Here is a 20,843-nt window from a genome sequence, read left to right as displayed (position 1 = left end):
GGGGCACACGCTCTGTCTGAGGCCCAGGGGCAGGGGTCAGAATGGGGATGGGACGGGACGGGACGGGGGGTTCAGGAAGTCTGCAGCTGTACTCTGGAACAAGGGCCTCTCTCTCTTTCTCCCTTTCTCTCTCTCTCTCTCTCTTTCTCCCTTTCTCTCACTCTCTCATACACTCTTTCCCTCACTTTCAGCTATCAGTCCAAACCAGGACCCATATGAGTGAACACAGCTCCACTGCCTGAACTGCGAACCCCCCACCATCCCCCACCTCAACCCCCTGTCCATTCCTGACACCCTGATCTGTCTACTCTTAAAACAGTAATGTTCCTCTACGGAGGACGTGTGTGTGTGTGTGTGTGTGTGTGTGTATGTGTGTCTGTATGATGTGTATGTATGTGATTGAACCGTAAGTCTTGGACGATGTATAATGTCCTCTAAGCGTCCCCTCTTGTTGTTAACACTGTCTAATGTATTAGAGGGCTACAGCTGCTGCTGCTGTGTTCTCTGTTCTGTCAGCAGGAGTGATTAGTGGAAAGGCCTGTGAACGCCACTGGCCCACCAGGTAAACCTGTCATTATAGCTACTGTGTGAGTGAGTGAGTGAGTGAGTGAGTGAGTGAGTGAGTGAGTGAGTGAGTGAGTGAGTGAGAGAGAGAGAGAGTGAGAGAGTGAGTGAGTGAGTGAGTGAGTGAGTGAGTGAGTGAGTGAGTGAGTGAGTGAGTGAGAGAGTGAGTGAGTGAGAGAGTGAGAGAGTGAGTGAGTGAGTGAGTGAGTGAGTGAGTGAGTGAGTGAGTGAGTGAGTGAGTGAGTGAGAGAGAGAGTGAGTGAGAGAGTGAGTGAGAGAATGAGTGAGTGAGTGAGTGAGTGAGTGAGTGAGTGAGAGAGTGAGAGAATGAGTGAGTGAGTGAGAGAGAGAATATGTCACCTCCAAGGAGTTGTGAAAGCACTTGAAAAATATGAGGTTCATGGAAATATGAATAGTGGCAACAAAAGGGAGTGTTGATTGGGTATGTATTATTTTGTTATTCATGTATTTCTCAGTTCACAGCGATCTCTGAAGTCAACTTGACCCATTGTGCAACTAATCTTCTAGGAACAAGAACAACTTGTGTTTTTGCTGTTATTTTGGTGGGTGTTTGCTTTGTTTTCTTGGACTAACTTGGCTTCTTCGAAGCTGGAAACAAAAAAGGGTTTTTCTGCTGTCCCCATAGGAGAAGCCTTTTTGGATCCAGGTAGAACCCTTTTTGCTTCCAGTTAGAACCCTTTTGGGTTTCATGTAGAGCTTTCTGTAGAAACAGTTCTACTTGGAACCCAAAAGGGTTCTACCTGGAACCAGAAAGGTTCCTCCTGTAACCAAAAAGGGTTCATCAAAGGGCTCTCCTATAGGGACAGCCGCAGAACCCTTTCAGGTTCTAGATAGCATCTTTTTTGAGTGTATAGTCTGCATCTCCAAAGCCCTGGTCGAAGGTAGTGCACTACATATGGAATAGGGTTCTATTTGGGACGCAACCATAATGTGCAAGAAAATCCACCAGAGGTATGTAGCAATTTGGGTAAACTCAGATTTCTATGGGGATGAGATGCAGTAAGCAGCTAAACAGGGAAGGAAAGACAGACGTTGGACGATCCAGAGAGAGATCTGGGGAGGGGGTTTTCCATGAGAGTCTCCCCCCAGACCGATGCTCTGTTCCTGGCCAGATGGGCCGCTGTATCCCCCCCTCAGACATCTGGGCAGCTGGACACCAGTCCTCATATCAGTGATTCGTTACAGCTCTATGCTTTTCTGGGACTTAGGCTATAGCCTCGGAATTCCACAAGACCTTTGTATGATTAGGGAATGCTGTGCGTGTGTGCTGTTGTCATGGAAACCGGTGGTGGAAGGCCACAGGTGTTACGGTTAATAACTTAAGGGTGACTGAGAAAGATGACAGAGGGGTCAGCGATTGTGTGTGTGTGTGTGTGTGTGTGTGTGTGTGTGTGTGTGTGTGTGTGTGTGTGTGTGTGTGTGTGTGTGTGTGTGTGTGTGTGTGTGTGTGTGTGTGTGTGTGTGTGTGTGTGTGTGTGTGTGTGTGTGTGTGTGTGTGTGTGTGTGTGTGTTATGTGTTAATGTGCCCTATGACCCTAGGAGTGCTGGATACTCAAACTAAATCTGTCCACGGTATCAGTTGCCTTTTTTGATATGAACTCCTCTGGTGACCTCGAGACAATATGTCACATTGAGGTGTATAATATATTATCATGTAGCTACAGTAGCTTGGTCTTTGTGAATTTATGTTTTAAGTTTTAAACCTCCAGCTAACTGGACATTTTCACGCATGTGAAGTCATGTTATTGTTAAGAATAGAAAGTGTCCTTGCATGTGAACGTTGTTTTCTCGTTTAAGAACACAGGGATTAAAATAAATAAAAAAACATCCGACAGAATCACAACAAGAGGCCTTGTCTGGCCACAAGTGGTGTGTCTGCGGTCCAGAGTTAGAGACCGTTCAGATGTGTGTTTGACTTGGTCTGTCTCAATTGTTAGCCTTTAGAAGAGAACAGGCGTGCAGTAGGCTTTAGGCTACAGCGTACACCCATTTACAAAGGAGGACCACAGGGATTGCATCTGCACATCAGTACAGTAGAGATGAAGCTTAAGATAGGTTTCCTATTTTATCCGGACTTAAAAGGATAGCTATGGCAATTTTCAGAGAACAAACAAAATGATTTATGCAGTATGTTCCCCTTTTGTTCCCCACATGGGAAGAGAAAGATGAACCAACAGTCTATGGGAAAGCACTAGTGGGCTTTTCGCTGGGGGGGGATTTGTTAGACTCAGCGAATCTGTCAGTCAGAGATAGAACTGATTCTGTCTGTCGTGTGGGAACAGAGATGTGCAGATGTGCTGGGTATTCTTCTGGATTCACTTTCAGGGTTTCCGTTTGTCTGTTTCGATCCCACTAATCGAAGACAGGCTCGCGACGGTCTCCAGAGATGAAGAAGATTCTCGTGTGATAGCGACTTCTTTGGCTCCTTTAGAGACCTCTTTGGCTCCTTTAGAGACCTCTTTGGCTCCTTTAGAGACCTCTTTGGCTCCTGTGGTTGGTTCATGAGCCAGTCGAAATGACTCACTTCGTCGTTTTATGAGGAAGAAATGAGGGAGACGAAGCTGTCTGGTACTGTATGTTACTGTGCTAAAAGTGATGGACAATTACTGTAAGTCCTGCCGACATCTTTGGCCAAAGCTGCATCCTACCACCGTGTCCCCGTGCGCTTGAGGATTGACGTCTCGCACACATTTTCATTAACATTGACCCCAAAACCTATGCCCTTTCCTCTTTCTGTGGGGATATCATTCGGGTTTCAGACGTTTAAATGGTAGGCTGAAGTACAACAGCAAAGCTCTGAGCTTTCAACTAACTCTATCATCTGAACCCTCATCTCCATCAGGGTTAAACACACACAACACTCTCTCTCACTCAGCCTGACCAAACTGATTTAGTGAGCGTGCTTTATTTCAGGCAGCGGAGAGAGCGAGGTCACAGACCCTGAGAAAGAGAGGGACTCACTCTGTAATTGTCTTCCTCCTCATCCATTCTGGGGTTTCCGGGAGGAAGAGGGTTTGAAGCTCATTACCCAGGAGTTATGTGACACGCAGCTGGCTAGTAGAGCAGCATCTCTCCTTCTCCTGCTCCACATCGTTTTCTACTTCAATTAGTCCCTGGTGTTGGTCCATTCTGCTCCACTCCGTGAGGGTATTTTAGCCTGGGCCTGGGCGCACTCTCTCCGATGTACAGATCATCTGGACTGGACCCGTGAGGGCCCACTTCCTGCCCAAATGGAGGATATAGATAGGAGTCAGACAGTGAATTTGTCACTTGGAGATGTAAAGCACTCTCTTTGTGGGTCATTGCAGCCTGAAGTAGATGTGTTGTATGGTTCTTGCTATTGATATACTTTTAGGGTTTTCGTCAGTCTTTCCCAGTCTCAAATCCACTATCAGTTGGTCTTCTTGGCTAAGGTCAGATCATGGTATTTATGGACATAACTCATGAAAGGACGGAGACCCATTCAGTTCATCCGATACACACGTAGGATCGTGTATCACTGGTACGCTTTGCTGGTACACATTTAGGAAGTTCACAACATTCTCTTTCCAACACCGTCGTTCATTTCGGCGTTCTCAGAGTTATTAGTCTACCTTTCTCTCATTCTTCTTCTCCCTCTATCCATCCCTCCTTCTCTATCCCTCCCTCCTTCTCTATCCATCCCTCCTTCTCTATCCCTCCCTCCTTCTCTATCCCTCCCTCCTTCTCTATCCCTCCCTCCTTCTCTATCCATCCCTCCTTCTCTATCCCTCCCTCCTTCTCTATCCCTCCCTCCTTCTCTATCCATCCCTCCTTCTCTATCCCTCCCTCCTTCTCTATCCATCCCTCCTTCTCTATCCATCCCTCCTTCTCTATCCCTCCCTCCTCCTCTATCCATCCCTCCTTCTCTATCCCTCCCTCCTTCTCTATCCATCCCTCCTTCTCTATCCATCCCTCCTTCTCTATCCCTCCCTCCTTCTCTATCCATCCCTCCTTCTCTATCCCTCCCTCCTTCTCTATCCCTCCCTCCTTCTCTATCCATCCCTCCTTCTCTATCCATCCCTCTTCTTTCCCTCCCTCTCCCTCGCTCCCAGTACACAGTGTGTGTCTCAGTGAGAGGCAGGTCTGGTTCCTCTGAACTCTCGCCCTGTAGAGATGATTCCAGGGCCCAAATCCACAAAGCGTCTCAGAGTTGGAGTGCTGATCTAAGATCAGGTCCTTCTGTCTGTTCTTCATAATTTAACAGATCCTAGATTAGCTCTCCTGCGTTGAGATGCTGTATGAATACGAGCCCAAGTCTGTTACTAACCCCAGTGCCCCCCTGAGCCAGCCGACCAGCCAGTCCAGACCAAGTTTCCAGTCCAGGAATTAAAAATAAACTTTAAAACAGTATTTCCACTGTTTCACTACAAGTGAAATATTATACACATATAAATAACTGGGCTTCCTGTAAACTTTAAATGAAGGCTGTAAAAGGGGTTCCAGGAGCCTCAAAGTGAACGATGAGAAGACATTCAGACATTCTGCTGCTTGCTTATGTAAGGCCTGTCTGACCTCTGATTTCAAAGAAGGTGGATATCATGGAGTGTGAATGGGCTACTTCAGTTATCTCACACACACACACACACACACACACACACACACACACACACACACACACACACACACACACACACACACACACACACACACACACACACACACACACACACACACACACACACACACACACACACACACACACACACACACACACACACACACACACACACACACAGATCCAATAGCAGCAGAGCAGTTAGTTAACCACATAGTCCACACATTTGATGTGGGTGAGAGCGAGGGGGTTGTTCCAGGCTGTGCCCGGCTGCTGATCGGGCGACTGGTTAATGGCACTTGGCTGACGCTGGTGTGTTTAGGTGGGGAATGAGTGTGTGTTGGCATGGAGGATCCATTCCCGGGCGATGCCCAGGGCCTAACACCAGGGCATAAGAGAGAGAGAGAGAGATTGGGAGAGAGAGAGAGGGAGAAAGAGGGGGAGGGAGAGAAAGATGGGAGACAATGAGAGAGAATGAGAGAGGGGGAGGGAAAGGGAAAGAAAGTGTGGAGGAGAGAAACAAACAGAGAGAGAGAGAGAGAGAGAGAGAGAGAGAGAGAGAGAGAGAGAGAGAGAGAGACACTGCAGCTGCTGGTATCTTGGCACTAAAAGAACCCTGGAAAGTCACACCTCCTGCTGAGTGTTGGGGAGTTATTTACTTTTTAACACCACATAGTCAGATCAACACCGTGGATTCTTTATAACACTCACTGTACTGTATTTTCTGGTTACAAGCTACCTCAGTGTTTTCTGTCATTTGCCCATACCTAGACTTAGACAGTCTACCTAGACAGTCTAGCTCTCTTGATAACTGTGTACTGTATACAGTGCCTTCGGTCGGAAAGTGTTCAGATCCCATGACTTTTTCCACATTTTGTTACGTTACAGCCTTATTCTAAAATATATATATATATTTAAATATAATCCTCAGCAATCTACACACAATACCCCACAATGACAAATAGAAAACCAGATTTAGACATTTTTGAAAATGTATTACAAATAAAAAACCTTATTTACATAAGTATTCAGACCTTTTGCCATGAGACTCGAAATTGAGCTCAGGTGCATCCTGTTTCCATTGATCATCCATGAGATGTTTCTACAACTTGATTGGAGTCCACTTGTGGTAAACTCAATTGATTGGACATTTTTTGGAAAAGCACACACCTGTCTATAATGTCCCACAGTTGACACTTGACAGTGCATGACAGTGCATGGCACAGTGATCTAAGGCACTGCATCTCAGTCACTACAGACACCCTGGTTCGAATCCAGAATGTATCACAACTGGCCTTGATTGGGAGTCCCATAGGGCGGCGCACAATTGGCCCAGCGTCGTCCGGGTTTGGCCGGTGTAGGCCGTCATTATAAATAAGAATTTGTTCTTGACTGACTTGCCTAGTTAAATAAAGGTTAAATCTTTGTTTGTTTTTTTACCAAGCCATGAGGTCAAAGGAATTGTCCGTAGAGCTCCGAGACAGGATTGTGTCGAGGCACAAATTTCTGCAGCATCGAAGGTCCCAAAGAACACAGTGCCCTCCATCATTATTAAATGGAAGAAGTTTGGAACCACCAAGACTCTTCCTAGAGCTGGCTGCCCGGCCAAACTGAGCAATCGGGGGAGAAGGGTCTTGGTCAGGGAGGTGACCAAGAACCCGATGGTCATTCTGACAGAGCTCCAGAGTTCCTCTGTGAAGATGTGAGGACCTTCCAGAAGGACAACCATCTCTGCAGCACTCCACCAATCAGGCCTTTATGGTAGAGTGGCCAGACGGAAGCCACTCCTCAGTAAAAGGCAAATGACAGCCTGCTTGGAGTTTGCCAAAAGGCACCTAAAGACTCTCAGACCATGAGAAACAAGATTCTCTGATCTGATAAAACCAAGATTGAACACTTTGGCCTGAATGCCAAGAGGAAACCTGGCACCATCCTGGCACCATCCCTACAGTGAATCATGGTGGTGGCAGCATCATGCTGTGGGGATGTTTTTCAGCGGCAGGGACTGGAAGACTAGTCAGGATCGAGGGAAAGATGAACGGAGCAAAGTACAGAGAAATCTTTGATGAAAACCTACTCTAGAGCACTCAGGACCCCAGACTGGGGCGAATGTTCACCTTCCAATAGGACCTCGACCCTAAGCACACAGCCAAGACAACACATCGACCTGGCCAAGGCTTCGACTCTGTCAATCACCGCATTCTTATTGGCAGACTCTACAGCCTTGGTTTCTCAAATGACTGCCTCGCCTGGTTCACCAACTACTTCAGATAGAGTTCAGTTTGTCAAATCAGAGGGCCTGTTGTCCGGACCTCTGGTTGTCTCTATGGGGGTGCCACAGGGTTCAATTCTTGGGCCGACTCTCTTCTCTGTATACATCAATTATGTCGCTCTTGCTGCTGGTGAGTCTCTGATCCACCTCTACGCAGACGACACCATTCTGTATACTTCTGGCCCTTCTTTGGACACTGTGTTAACAACCCTCCAGAGGAGCTTCAATGCCATACAACTCACCTTCTGTGGCCTCCAACTGCTCTTAAAGGCAAGTAAAACTAAATGCATGCTCTTCAACCGATTGCTGCCCACACTCGCCCGCCCGTCTAGCATCACTACTCTGGACGGTTCTGACCTAGAATATGTGAACAACTACAAATACCTAGGTGTCTGGTTAGACTGTAAACTCTCCTTCCAGACTCACATTAAGCATCTCCAATCCAAAATTAAATCTAGAATCGACTTCCTATTTCGCAACAAAGCATCCTTCACTCATTCTGCCAAACATACCCTCGTAAAACTGACTATCCTACCGATCCTTGACTTTGGCGATGTCATTTACAAAATAGACTCCAACACTCTACTCAGCAAATTGGATGTAGTCTATCACAGTGCCATGCGTTTTGTCACCAAGCCCCATATACTACCCACCACTGCGACCTGTATGCTCTCGTTGGCTGGCCCTCGCTTCATATTTGTCGCCAAACCCACTGGCTCCAGGTCATCTATAAGTCTTTGCTAGGTAAAGCCCCGCCTTATCTCAGCTCACTGGTCACCATAGCAGCACCCACCCGTATCACGCACTCCAGCAGGTATATTTCACTGGTCATCCCCAAAGCCAACTCCTCCTTTGGCTGCCTTTCCTTCCAGTTCGCTGCTACCAATGACTGGAACGAATTGCAAAAATCACTGAAGCTGGAGTCTTATATCTCCCTAACTAACTTTAAGAATCAGCTGTCAGAGCAGCTTACCGATCATTGCACCTGTACACAGCCCATCTGTAAATAGCCCACCCAACTACCTCATCCCCATATAGATATTTTTTGTTGTTGCTCTTTTGCACCCCAGTATCTCTACTTGCACATTCATCTTCTGCACATCTATCACTCCAGTGTTTAATTAATGAATTGTAATTATTTCGCCACTATGGCCTATTTATTGCCTTACCTCCCTAATCTTACTACAATTGCACACACTGTATATAGATTTTTCTATTGTGTTATTGACTGTACGTTTGTTTATCCCATGTGTAACTGTGTTGTTTGTGTCACACTGCTTTGCTTTATCTTGGCCAGGTTGCAGTTGTAAATGAGAAGTTGTTCTCAACTAGCCTATATATATATATTTTTTTAAACATGATTGACTTCTGGACAAGTCTCTGAATGTCCTTGAGTAGCCCAGCCAGAGCCCGGACTTAAACCCGATCGAACATCTCTGGAGAGACCTGAAAATAGCTGTGCAGCAACGCTCCCCATCCAACCTGACAGAGCTTGAGAGGATCTGCAGAGAACAATGGGAGAAACTCCCCAAATACAGGTGTGGCAAGCTTGTAGTGTCATACCAAAGAAGACTCGAGGCTGTAATCGCTGCCAAAGGTGCTTCAACAAAGTACTGAATAAAGGCTCTGAATGCTTATGTAAATGTGATATTTCAGTTTATATATTTTTTATACACCCTTTTTTCCCCCAATTTCCTGGTATCTAATTGGTAGTTACAGTCTTGTCCTATTGGTGCTATTCCCATACGGAGAGAGGCGAAGGTCAGTTGCTATGCGTCCTCCGAAACATGACCCAGCCAAGCCACAGTGCTTCTTGACACAATGCCCGCTTAACCCGGATGCCAGTAACACCAAGGTGTCGGATGGAAACACTGTACACCTGGCGACCGTGTCAGCATGCATGCACCCGGCCCGCCACAGGAGTCGCTTGAGCGACGACGCTGGGCCAATTGTGCGCCGCCCCATTGGTTTTCTGGTCGCGGCCGGCTGCGACAGAGCTTGGACTCAGACCAGGATCTCTAGTGGCACGGCTAGCACTGAGATGCAGTGTCTTAGACCACTGTACCACTCGGGAGGCCACAGTTGATTTATTTTTAATAAATTAGCAAACATTTCTAAAATCCTGTTTTTGCTTTGTTGTTATGGGGTGTTGTGTGTAGATTGATGAGGGGAAAAAAACAATTTAACAATTTTTGAATAAGGCTACCAAAATGTAACCTACTGTACCAAAATGTGGAAAAAGTCAAGGGGTCTGAATACTTTCCGAAGGCACTGTATATAGCAAAATGTTATTGTTAAATCCATGCAGTGTGCCATTGGTTTGATTAGTGTTGATTGAGTATAGAAAGTAGCCCATTCCATTACAGTGAGAGATCACGATTGTTTCTCTTAGTCTGATCAATTGACTTACTTTATGAAGAGTTAACTGGTCTGTAACACAAGGGATGCATTGAGATGGCCGTCCTTTTCTGTGAGGATGATTTATTGTGTACAGTACAGATGTAGTATCTTAATTTGAACCAGTTTGCTACAGCAGGAATATAATCCTGCACCAACTGGAAATGTGAATTATTATGTGGATTGTAATTAATGGCCATTTTTGTAGGGGTTGATATATTTTTTGTAAGGGAAAATCAAGTCGGAAATTTCAAAGTGGAAATTACCAACTTCAGAAGCCTTTTTAAACATCAAATGCAGTAAAACATGTATTCTGCAACAGGGTGATCAAATTAAGATCCTACATCTATAGATGGAGGAATGTTTGAAAACAAGCTCACTAGCTCAATAACCAGACAGCTTCCTGACTTGGCTGATCAGCCTCAGATGCTTCTAACACAAAGCAGAACTGCTAAGTCAACAGGACTATAATACAGCTCAGAGATCTCGACATTTGCTCATGGATAGATTTTTGTGTTTGCGTATGTATACAGTGTTTACGTGTGTGTGATCAGTCCTTTGACATGCAACTCATTACTTTTCTAGGTGTGTTTAGTCTATCACCAAGTGTTTTGTCTCTGTCTCCTCTTTACAGCGTGCCCACCTGGAACCTACAAACCGGAGGGCACTCCAGGAGGCCTGAGTACCTGCCTGCTGTGTCCTGACCAGCACCACACCTCCCAACCCGGCAGCACAGCACCCAGCGACTGTGTCTGCAAGCAGGGTTACAGGTCCCGAGGGAAGACCTGCGAAGGTAACGCTGTACAGACTGTCCATGCTACACACACTTATGTTGCGTCCCAAATGGCACCCTATTCCCTTTAGAGTGCTACTTTTAACCAGAGCCCCTATGGGGGGAATGGAGTGCCATTTGGGACGCAGACTTAATTAGTCAGAAACACAAGGTAGATTTCCCAGACACAAAGTAGGCCTAGTTCTGGACTAAAAAGCATATTCAATGGAGAATGCTCTAATAGCTTTTTAGTCCAGAATTAGGCTTAATCTGCATCTGGGAAACCGGCACACATGTACTGTATAAACACACATGTTCACCCTCAAACACACTTAGTATGCTTCTTGAAGTGCGTACAGTAGTTACAACCGACCCCTAAGAATGTGTCAACAGCATGCTGTGTCAGTCTTTCCCCTCTTCCTGCAGCTGAGAGAGGTCACTTCCCAAATAGCACCCTATCCCCTACAATCTACATAGTGCACTACTTTTGACCAGAGTCGGTCTAAATCTGTCAGTGCAGTGAGTGAATCTTATCTCATCGAATGTTTTTCACTTTTGACCCTTTTCTCTTCCCCTCCATCTCTCCGTCCTCTCCATCCCCAGAGGTGTACTGCCCGGAGCTGTCTCCTCCAGGGAATGGTTTCTTCATCCACAATGTGTGTAATAACCAGTTCAATGCGGCCTGCGGGGTGCGATGCCAGCCTGGCTACGATCGACAGGGTAGTGGCATCCGACTGTGCCAGCCAAACGGGACATGGTCAGGCTCTCCGCCCAGCTGCAGAGGTGAGACGGTCGTATCAATCAATTCCCTGGTTCTCTCGAAATCCCAGTAGGAGCATTCCCGGAATCAGGAAGAAATAAGCAGGAAATCCAGTATCCTTCAACCAGGATTTCTGGAAAACCAGGCAATTTAGTGAAAGTTTCTGAAATGTTGCAACCCTAAATAGAACACACACACATACACAGTAACGAAGTATGCACACACACACACACACACACACACACACACACACACACACACACACACACACACACACACACACACACACACACACACACACACACACACACACACACACACACACACACACACACACACACACACACACACACACACACATACACACACACACACTAACACACGCAGTAACTTAATGTATGCACACACGTACACACCCAATATTTCCTTCTGTCCAATATGTGTCTGCTATACCGATATGTGTCTGCTATACCGATATGTGTCTGCTATACTGATATGTGTCTGCTATACCGATATGTGTCTGCTGTACCGATATGTGTCTGCTGTACCGATATGTGTCTGCTATACCGATATGTGTCTGCTGTACCGATATGTGTCTGCTATACCGATATGTGTCTGCTGTACCGATATGTGTCTGCTATACCGATATGTGTCTGCTATACCGATATGTGTCTGCTGTACCGATATGTATCTGCTGTACCGATATGTGTCTGCTATACCGATATGTGTCTGCTGTACCGATATGTGTCTGCTGTACCGATATGTGTCTGCTATACCGATATGTGTCTGCTATACCAATATGTGTCTGCTGTACCGATATGTGTCTGCTATACCGATATGTGTCTGCTGTACCGATATGTGTCTGCTATACCGATATGTGTCTGCTATACCGATATGTGTCTGCTGTACCGATATGTATCTGCTGTACCGATATGTGTCTGCTATACCGATATGTGTCTGCTGTACCGATATGTGTCTGCTGTATCGATATGTGTCTGCTGTACCGATATGTGTCTGCTGTACCGATATGTGTCTGCTGTACCGATATGTGTCTGCTGTACCGATATGTGTCTGCTATACCGATATGCGTCTGCTATACCGATATGTAGCTGCTATACCGATATATGTCTGCTATACCGATATGTATCTGCTATACCGATATGTGTCTGCTGTACCGATATGTGTCTGCTGTACCGATATGTGTCTGCTTCACCGATTTGTGTCTGCTATACCAATATGTGTCTGCTGTACCGATATGTGTCTGCTATATCAATATGTGTCTGCTATACCGATATGTATCTGCTGTACCGATATGTGTCTGCTATACCGATATATGTCTGCTATACCGATATATGTCTGCTATACCGATATGTGTCTGCTGTACCGATACGTATTTGCTGTACCGATACGTGTCTGCTATACCGATATATGTCTGCTATACCGATATGTGTCTGCTGTACCGATACGTATTTGCTGTACCGATACGTGTCTGCTGTACCGATATGTGTCTGCTGTATCGATATGTGTCTGCTATACCGATATGTGTCTGCTATACTGATATGTGTCTGCTGTACCGATATGTGTCTGCTGTACCGATATGTGTCTGCTATACCGATATGTGTCTGCTGTACCGATATGTGTCTGCTATACCGATATGTGTCTGCTGTACCGATATGTGTCTGCTATACCGATATGTGTCTGCTGTACCGATATGTGTCTGCTATACCGATATGTGTCTGCTGTACCGATATGTGTCTGCTGTACCGATATGTGTCTGCTGTACCGATATGTGTCTGCTGTACCGATATGTGTCTGCTGTACCGATATGTGTCTGCTGTACCGATATGTGTCTGCTATACCGATATGTGTCTGCTATACCGATATGTGTCTGCTATACCGATATGTGTCTGCTATACCAATATGTGTCTGCTGTACCGATATGTGTCTGCTATACCGATATGTGTCTGCTGTACCGATATGTGTCTGCTATACCGATATGTGTCTGCTATACCGATAAGTGTCTGCTGTACCGATATGTATCTGCTGTACCGATATGTGTCTGCTATACCGATATGTGTCTGCTGTACCGATATGTGTCTGCTGTATCGATATGTGTCTGCTGTACCGATATGTGTCTGCTGTACCGATATGTGTCTGCTGTACCGATATGTGTCTGCTGTACCGATATGTGTCTGCTATACCGATATGCGTCTGCTATACCGATATGTAGCTGCTATACCGATATATGTCTGCTATACCGATATGTATCTGCTATTCCGATATGTGTCTGCTGTACCGATATGTGTCTGCTGTACCGATACGTATTTGCTGTACCGATACGTGTCTGCTATACCGATATATGTCTGCTATACCGATATGTGTCTGCTGTACCGATACGTATTTGCTGTACCGATACGTGTCTGCTGTACCGATATGTGTCTGCTGTATCGATATGTGTCTGCTATACCGATATGTGTCTGCTATACTGATATGTGTCTGCTGTACCGATATGTGTCTGCTGTACCGATATGTGTCTGCTATACCGATATGTGTCTGCTGTACCGATATGTGTCTGCTATACCGATATGTGTCTGCTGTACCGATATGTGTCTGCTATACCGATATGTGTCTGCTATACCGATATGTGTCTGCTGTACCGATATGTGTCTGCTGTACCGATATGTGTCTGCTGTACCGATATGTGTCTGCTGTACCGATATGTGTCTGCTGTACCGATATGTGTCTGCTGTACCGATATGTGTCTGCTGTACCGATATGTGTCTGCTATACCGATATGTGTCTGCTATACCGATATGTGTCTGCTATACCGATATGTGTCTGCTATACCGATATGTGTCTGCTGTACCGATATGTGTCTGCTATACCGATATGTGTCAGCTACACGATATGTGTCTGCTATACCGATATGTGTCTGCTATACCGATATGTATCTGCTATACCGATATATGTCTGCTATACCGATATGTGTCTGCTATACCGATATGTGTCTGCTATATCGATATGTGTCTGCTATACCGATATGTGTCTGCTATACCGATATGTGTCTGCTTCACCGATATGTGTCTGCTATACCGATATGTGTCTGCTATACCGATATGTGTCTGCTATACCGATATGTGTCTGCTATACCGATATATGTCTGCCGTACCTATATGTGTCTGCTTCATGCCTCTGCCTCTCCTTTCTATCTTGATATCTGTCTCCTCTTTTTTTGTTTTTTTTGCTCTCTCTTCATTTCAGTCTTTCATCATGTTACTTCCATTTTCCTCATTCATTCTTTACCAATTCTCTCACTCATCACATCTAATTCTGAGTGATTATCATATTTAAGTGTTGGTATTATATAGCTGCCATATTTTCAATGTGTATTTATTTATTTTATTTAACCCTTATTTTACCAGGTAAGTTGACTGAGAACACATTCTCAGTTACATCAATGACCTTGGGAATAGTTACAGGGGAGAGGAGGGGGGTGAATGAGCCAATTGGAAACTGGGGATTAGGTGGATCAGATTGGGAGTTTAGCCAGGACACCGGGGTTAACACCCCTACTCTTATGATAAGTGCCATGGGCGAACACAAAACGTATTCATAGACCACTGTTCCTGATTATTACCCCTACACACACACACACACATACGCACGCGCGCGCGCACGCACGCACGCACGCACACACACACACACACACACACACACACACACACACACACACACACACACACACACACACACACACACACACACACACACACACACACACACACACACACACACACACACACACACACACACACACACACACACACACACACACACACACACACACACACACACACACACACAGACTGCTCCCAGAAGGGTTTTATTCAACACATGTGTCTTTTATAATTCATTATTCAACAATGGGAACTTCTTCAAAGAGGTTCTGAATCTCCATCTGACGTTCCAACGCATTCACAAACATTTATGGGACACATCGGCCTATCAGGAAGACATGCACGCAGGCACGCACACACACACACACACACACACACACACACACACACACACACACACACACACACACACACACACACACACACACACACACACACACACACACACACACACACACACACACACACACACACACACACACACACACACACACACACACGAATCCACAGACATTAATGTTGGTAAGAGGCTTGTTAAGTTGGAACATGGTGTGTGGAGTATCTGGCTGGTGTGTCAACATTTTGACTGTAGATTAAGATCATGTGTGTTCGGATTGAATTATGGGTAAACGTTTACTGGGGTCACTACTGTGTGCCAGCAGCTGCAGAGAGAGAGAGAGGGAGAGAGAGAGCGTATGTGTGCATAGATGCCTGCCTGCTTGCCTGCGTGTGTCTGCATGCATGTCTGTGTGTGTCTCTCTACCTGTCTGTCAGTCTGTCTTGTTCCACTGTGGGACTCCCAGCCAGTTCAACTATTAGAGAGAGGGTCTCCTGAAAGACTGTGTATCAGTGATGATGAAAACCGGCACACTGAACACACTCTGTTAGACATCATGCTAACTAGGACCAGCCTTTCATGATCATTGCAGTAGAGCAAATGATAGGTCCCATGAAATATTCAGTTAATGTTTTAGACACATGAAGTATTCTTTAGGAATGGAGCCTTCTTCAATCCTCTTTGTATCTGCCTCTTTTTTCCTACCAGTCTGTCTCTCTCTCTCTCTCTCTCTCTCTCTCTCTCTCTCACTCTCTCTCTCTCTCTCTCTCGATCTCTCGCACGCTCTCCACTCCTCCTTCTCTTAGTTTAACCAGATATTTTCATTGCAGTTAGACTGGCAGTCTCGAAGTCCTGTGTCCTATTCTGTTTCTCTGTGTACCGCAGTGCGCTCCTGTCCCACCCTCTCCCCGCCCCAGCATGGACACATGAACTGCAGCAAGGTTGTCGCCTCCTACAGGGCAGCGTGTGAGGTGCGCTGTGCCAAGGGCTACAAGCTGGAGGGAGACGCCAGGCTCAGTTGTCAGGCCGACTCGCAGTGGAGCGGGATCCAACCACGGTGTGTGGGTAAGCCTGCAGGAACCTACTACCCCGCTCTCCCCCTGAAACCTCATTCTACCCCGCTCTCCCTCGTCACACCCTTGGTGTCTTCATCTCATACTCCCATCTTTATAGTGTCAGTGAACAACCTTGACTCCAGCCTCCCCAGTCTGACAAAGTTCAGTGTGTCTGTGTTGTGATTCCTCCGTTGTTCCTCTGACAATTCATTATTAGGTGAAAGGTCAGAGCAAGATGCATGTACTGGGGTGTTGGGGTACAATACTGTATGCTCACACACACTTGAAACAGAACACAGTGGTTAAACATATGGTGTGGATTTGCTTGCAGCCGCGCTACATCACTTTAGAGAAAGATATATCTGCCTGCTCATAACAAAAGATGTCTGGCACACACACACACACACACACACACACACACACACACACACACACACACACACACACACACACACACACACACACACACACACACACACACACACACACACACACACACACACACACACATGCCCAACACGTGCACGCACACACAGTCACCACACAGAGGCACCACCACAGGTCAGGCACACAAACACACAACAAATGGGCAGAACGGTAGTGTTTTACCCACAAACCTCCGGCCATTCGGCTTTGGCCTCCAATGATTCACCGTCTCTCTGTATCTCTCTCTCTCTCTAGCTATTTAAAAGCTACAGACATCTAACCAAAGGCACTCATTTCGTTTCTGTTGATCGACTCCAATCTCCCCCGGATGAAGTTCTGATTGAGTTACAGTTTGTTTGTGTAGCAGTGTAATGTGATCACTTTGGCTGCTTTGCTAAAAGGGTCTGGATATATTTTCTTTTAATCCGATGAAGTCTCCACTGTTATTTTGAGAGGAGAGTGTTTCTCCTATTGCTCTTCCCTCCTCTCTTCCTCCTCTCCTCTCTTCCTCCTCTCCTTTCCTCTCTTCCTCCTCTCCTCGCCTCTCTTCCTCCTCTCCTTTCCTCTCTTCCTCCTCTCCTTTCCTCTCTTCCTCCTCTCCTTTCCTCTCTCCCTCCTCTCCTCGCCTCTCTTCCTCCTCTCCTCTCCTCTCCTCTCTTCCTCCTCTCCTTTCCTCTCTCCCTCCTCTCCTCTCTTCCTCCTCTCCTCGCCTCTCTTCCTCCTCTCCTTTCCTCTCTTCCTCCTCTCCTTTCCTCTCTTCCTCCTCTCCTTTCCTCTCTTCCTCCTCTCCTCTCTTCCTCCTCTCCTCTCTTCCTCCTCTCCTTTCCTCTCTTCCTCCTCTCCTCCAAATCTGACTCCATCTAGAAGCCAAAAGACTAGAGAATGATCTGGGGACAGTTCTGGGTGGAAGCCACTCACAAGCACTATGTCCAGGAATGCATTAAACCCCTTGTCTGTAATAGCTGTGCGGTCTTATATTAATTTCCGAGGACATTCTTGTTTCTTTTGTAGTGAAACTGATTTACTGCTTCAGAACATTGGTTTATTGCATGACGACTGAGCGAGCCTTGTTTAAAGGCCAGAGATTCAATCTCTCTGTAGGGTGAAAACACAGGAAACAGGTTGATGTGCTCCAAGATTATTCTCTTCTTTTCCTTCCCCAGTTCCATTACTGTAAGTCTTTGTGTTTCTCTGCTTCATGTAGTTGAAGTCAATGCAGTCAGTTTTTTGTGACTGTCAAAAGATGTCTTCTCAGTCAGGGCATGGAATTTTCCCTGACTATGTGACCTGACCACGACAAATGACTTGCTTCACTCATAGTATATCTCATCTTCTGTCTCATCTTCTCTCTCTCTCTCTCTCTCTCTCTCTCTCTCTCTCTCTCTCTCTCTCTCTCTCTCTCTCTCTCTCTCTCTCTCTGTTAATGTTGTAAATGACTATTGTAGCTGGAAATTGAAGATTTTTTATGGAATATCTACATAGTCATACAGAGGCCCATTATCAGCAACCATCACTCCTGTGTTCCAATGGCACGTTGTGTTAGGTAATCCAAGTTTATCATTTTAAAAGGCTAATTGATCATTAGAAAACCCTTTTGCAATTATGTTAGTACAGCTGAAAACTGTTGTACTGATTAAAGAAGCAATAAAACTGGCCTTCTTAGACTAGTTGAGAGCCTGGAGCATCAGCATTTGTGGGTTTGATTACAGGCTCAAAATGGCCAGAAACAAAGAACTTTCTTCTGAAACTCGTCAGTCTATTCTTGTTCTGAGAAATGAAAGCTATTCCATGCGAGAAATTGCCAAGAAACTGAAGATCTCATACAACGTTGTGTACTACTCCCTTCACAGAACAGCGCAAACTGGCCCTAACCAGAATAGAAAGAGACAGTCCATCATTACTTTAAGACATGAAGTTCAGTCAATATGGAACATTTCAAGAAAGTTTCTTCAAGTGCAGTCGCTAAAGCTGGCTCTCATGAGGAACGCCACAGGAAAGGAAGACCCAGAGTTACCTCTGCTACAGAGGATAAGTTCATTAGAGTTAACTGCACCTCAGAAACTGCAGCCCAAATAAATGCTTCACAGAGTTCAAGTATCAGACACATCTCAACTTCAACTGTTCAGAGGAGACTGCGTGAATCAGGCCTTCATGACATAATTTATGCAAAGAAACCGCTACTAATCTGTCCAGTGGAAATCTGGTATATCAAATATTAAGTATATTTTGATTTGTAACACTTATTCAGTCACTACATGTGTTATAGTTTTGATGTCTTCCGTATTATTCTATAATGTAGAAAATAGTCCAAATAAAGAAAAACCATTGTATGAGTAGGTGTGTCCAAACTTTTGACTGGTACTGTACTGTATATGTCTCTCTCGCCTCAGAGGTGCGTTGTCCCCCCATGGTGACTTTGAGGAACGTCCTGCTGTCGCCCCCTGCCTGTGGACAGAGGAAAGTGAAGCCTGGCACCTTGTGCCGCCTTGCCTGTCGCCACGGTTACCGTCTCCAGGGAGACCTGGAGGCACGCTGTCTCTCCTCCGGGGACTGGAGCGCTAACGTCCATAAAGCCACCTGCACAGGTAAAAAAAAAAAGTAGGATACTGTGTGTGTGTGTGTCTGCTCATGAGACAGTTTTCCATGCACCCCTTCTGCACCTTCCGTGCATTTCTTTCCACGTGAACCTTCTGCTGACTGCTTTAGTAGTCCCTAATACAGAGGAGAACCAATCCCTGTGTTTGAGGGTTGGGGGAACAACGCTGTAATTGCATACAGCTTCTCCAGATGCTTTGCAGGTGAAAGAGGTGGCTGTAGAATGAGTACTGTTTCGGGCTTTATATCCACACACATGCACGCTTGGACACGCACGCATGCACGCATGCACACACATGCACCCGCACCCGCACGCATGCTCACACACACACACACGCATCCCTCATGGCCTCCAATAGAAAGCAGGCTGATTAAGGATGTGTCATTAAAAAGTGGAAGATATGTCATAAAGATAAAAGGAGTGGAGAGAGGGATGGGGGATGTCATTGAGATCCATGGGATGGCTGAGGCCAAGGTGGGTCTGCTCTGGTTCTCTTCTCACTGGCACATCTGGGAGGGAGGGAGGGAGGGAGGGAGGGAGGGAGGGAGGGGAAAAGAATAAGAGTAGAGAGAAGAGAAGAGAATAGAAGAGAAGAGAAGAGAAGAAAGGAGAGAAGAGTAGAGAGCTGACCTGGTTCCAGCCTCTCTCATAATACCTATGACACGAACAGTAAAATATTTCCCTTCCAATAAAGGGAAAACCCTGGCAGATCTGATCAGAAGTCTGTGTGTAAGTTTAATAGAGACGGATACTTCACTAGATGGGTCATGTCCAGCTGTGAACTTCCACACAAAAGGTAGTCCAGCTCTGTTCTCAATGACCTACCTGGCTTAGTAAAGGTTAGAAGGAATCAGGTGTTTGACACAACTAGCTGTGTGGAACTGGTGGTCAGTACAAAGGGTTAGCATTGCACTAGTATGTAAGGGATGGAACAGAGATAGCGACAGCTGTAATAGACTTATATGGCTATGAGGTGATGTCGATAATAAAGATGGACATATAATTGGCTATGAAGTCGATGTGTTAGACTACAGTACAATTAATTAAAAACGGAGGGGGCTCTGACGTGCTGTGTTAGAGAGGTCAGAGGTTATATGTGACAGCACTGTCACTCCCTCAGTGATAACAAGTAGCAGGGCCACATATGACAATGTGTGATGTAGAAGGCTGCATCCCCAATGGCACCCTACTCCCTACACAGTGCACTACCCTGGTCAAAAGTAGTGCACTATGTAGGGAATTGGGTACCATTTGGGATGAAGACAAAGGCTCTTCCTCGGTTTGTTGCTTTAGTTCATGTCCCTCTCGTAAGTGTACCCACTGGGCACAGACGTCAGTTCAACGTTTGGTTGAGTTTTCAAATAAAGTGAATCCAACGTGAAATCAACAG

The 20,843-nt window shown here is 45.8% G+C and overlaps 1 protein-coding gene across 2 annotated transcripts in view; it reads left to right on the top strand.

The window, feature by feature from the left end:
• The window catches only part of svep1 (sushi, von Willebrand factor type A, EGF and pentraxin domain containing 1), a 122,719-nt gene that overhangs the window by 51,854 nt on the left and 50,022 nt on the right, over positions 1-20,843 (top strand). For both annotated transcript variants that reach the window (XM_071333557.1, XM_071333556.1), the window contains exons 4-7: positions 10,465-10,623; positions 11,206-11,385; positions 16,262-16,441; positions 19,248-19,442. In XM_071333557.1, the coding sequence (XP_071189658.1) occupies positions 10,465-10,623; positions 11,206-11,385; positions 16,262-16,441; positions 19,248-19,442 (714 nt within the window). The remainder of the gene's footprint in view (positions 1-10,464; positions 10,624-11,205; positions 11,386-16,261; positions 16,442-19,247; positions 19,443-20,843) is intronic.

The sequence above is a fragment of the Salvelinus alpinus genome, chromosome 11, assembly GCF_045679555.1.
Source record: "Salvelinus alpinus chromosome 11, SLU_Salpinus.1, whole genome shotgun sequence".
NCBI lineage: Eukaryota > Metazoa > Chordata > Actinopteri > Salmoniformes > Salmonidae > Salvelinus > Salvelinus alpinus.
This window is presented reverse-complemented; position numbering and strand designations above follow the sequence as displayed.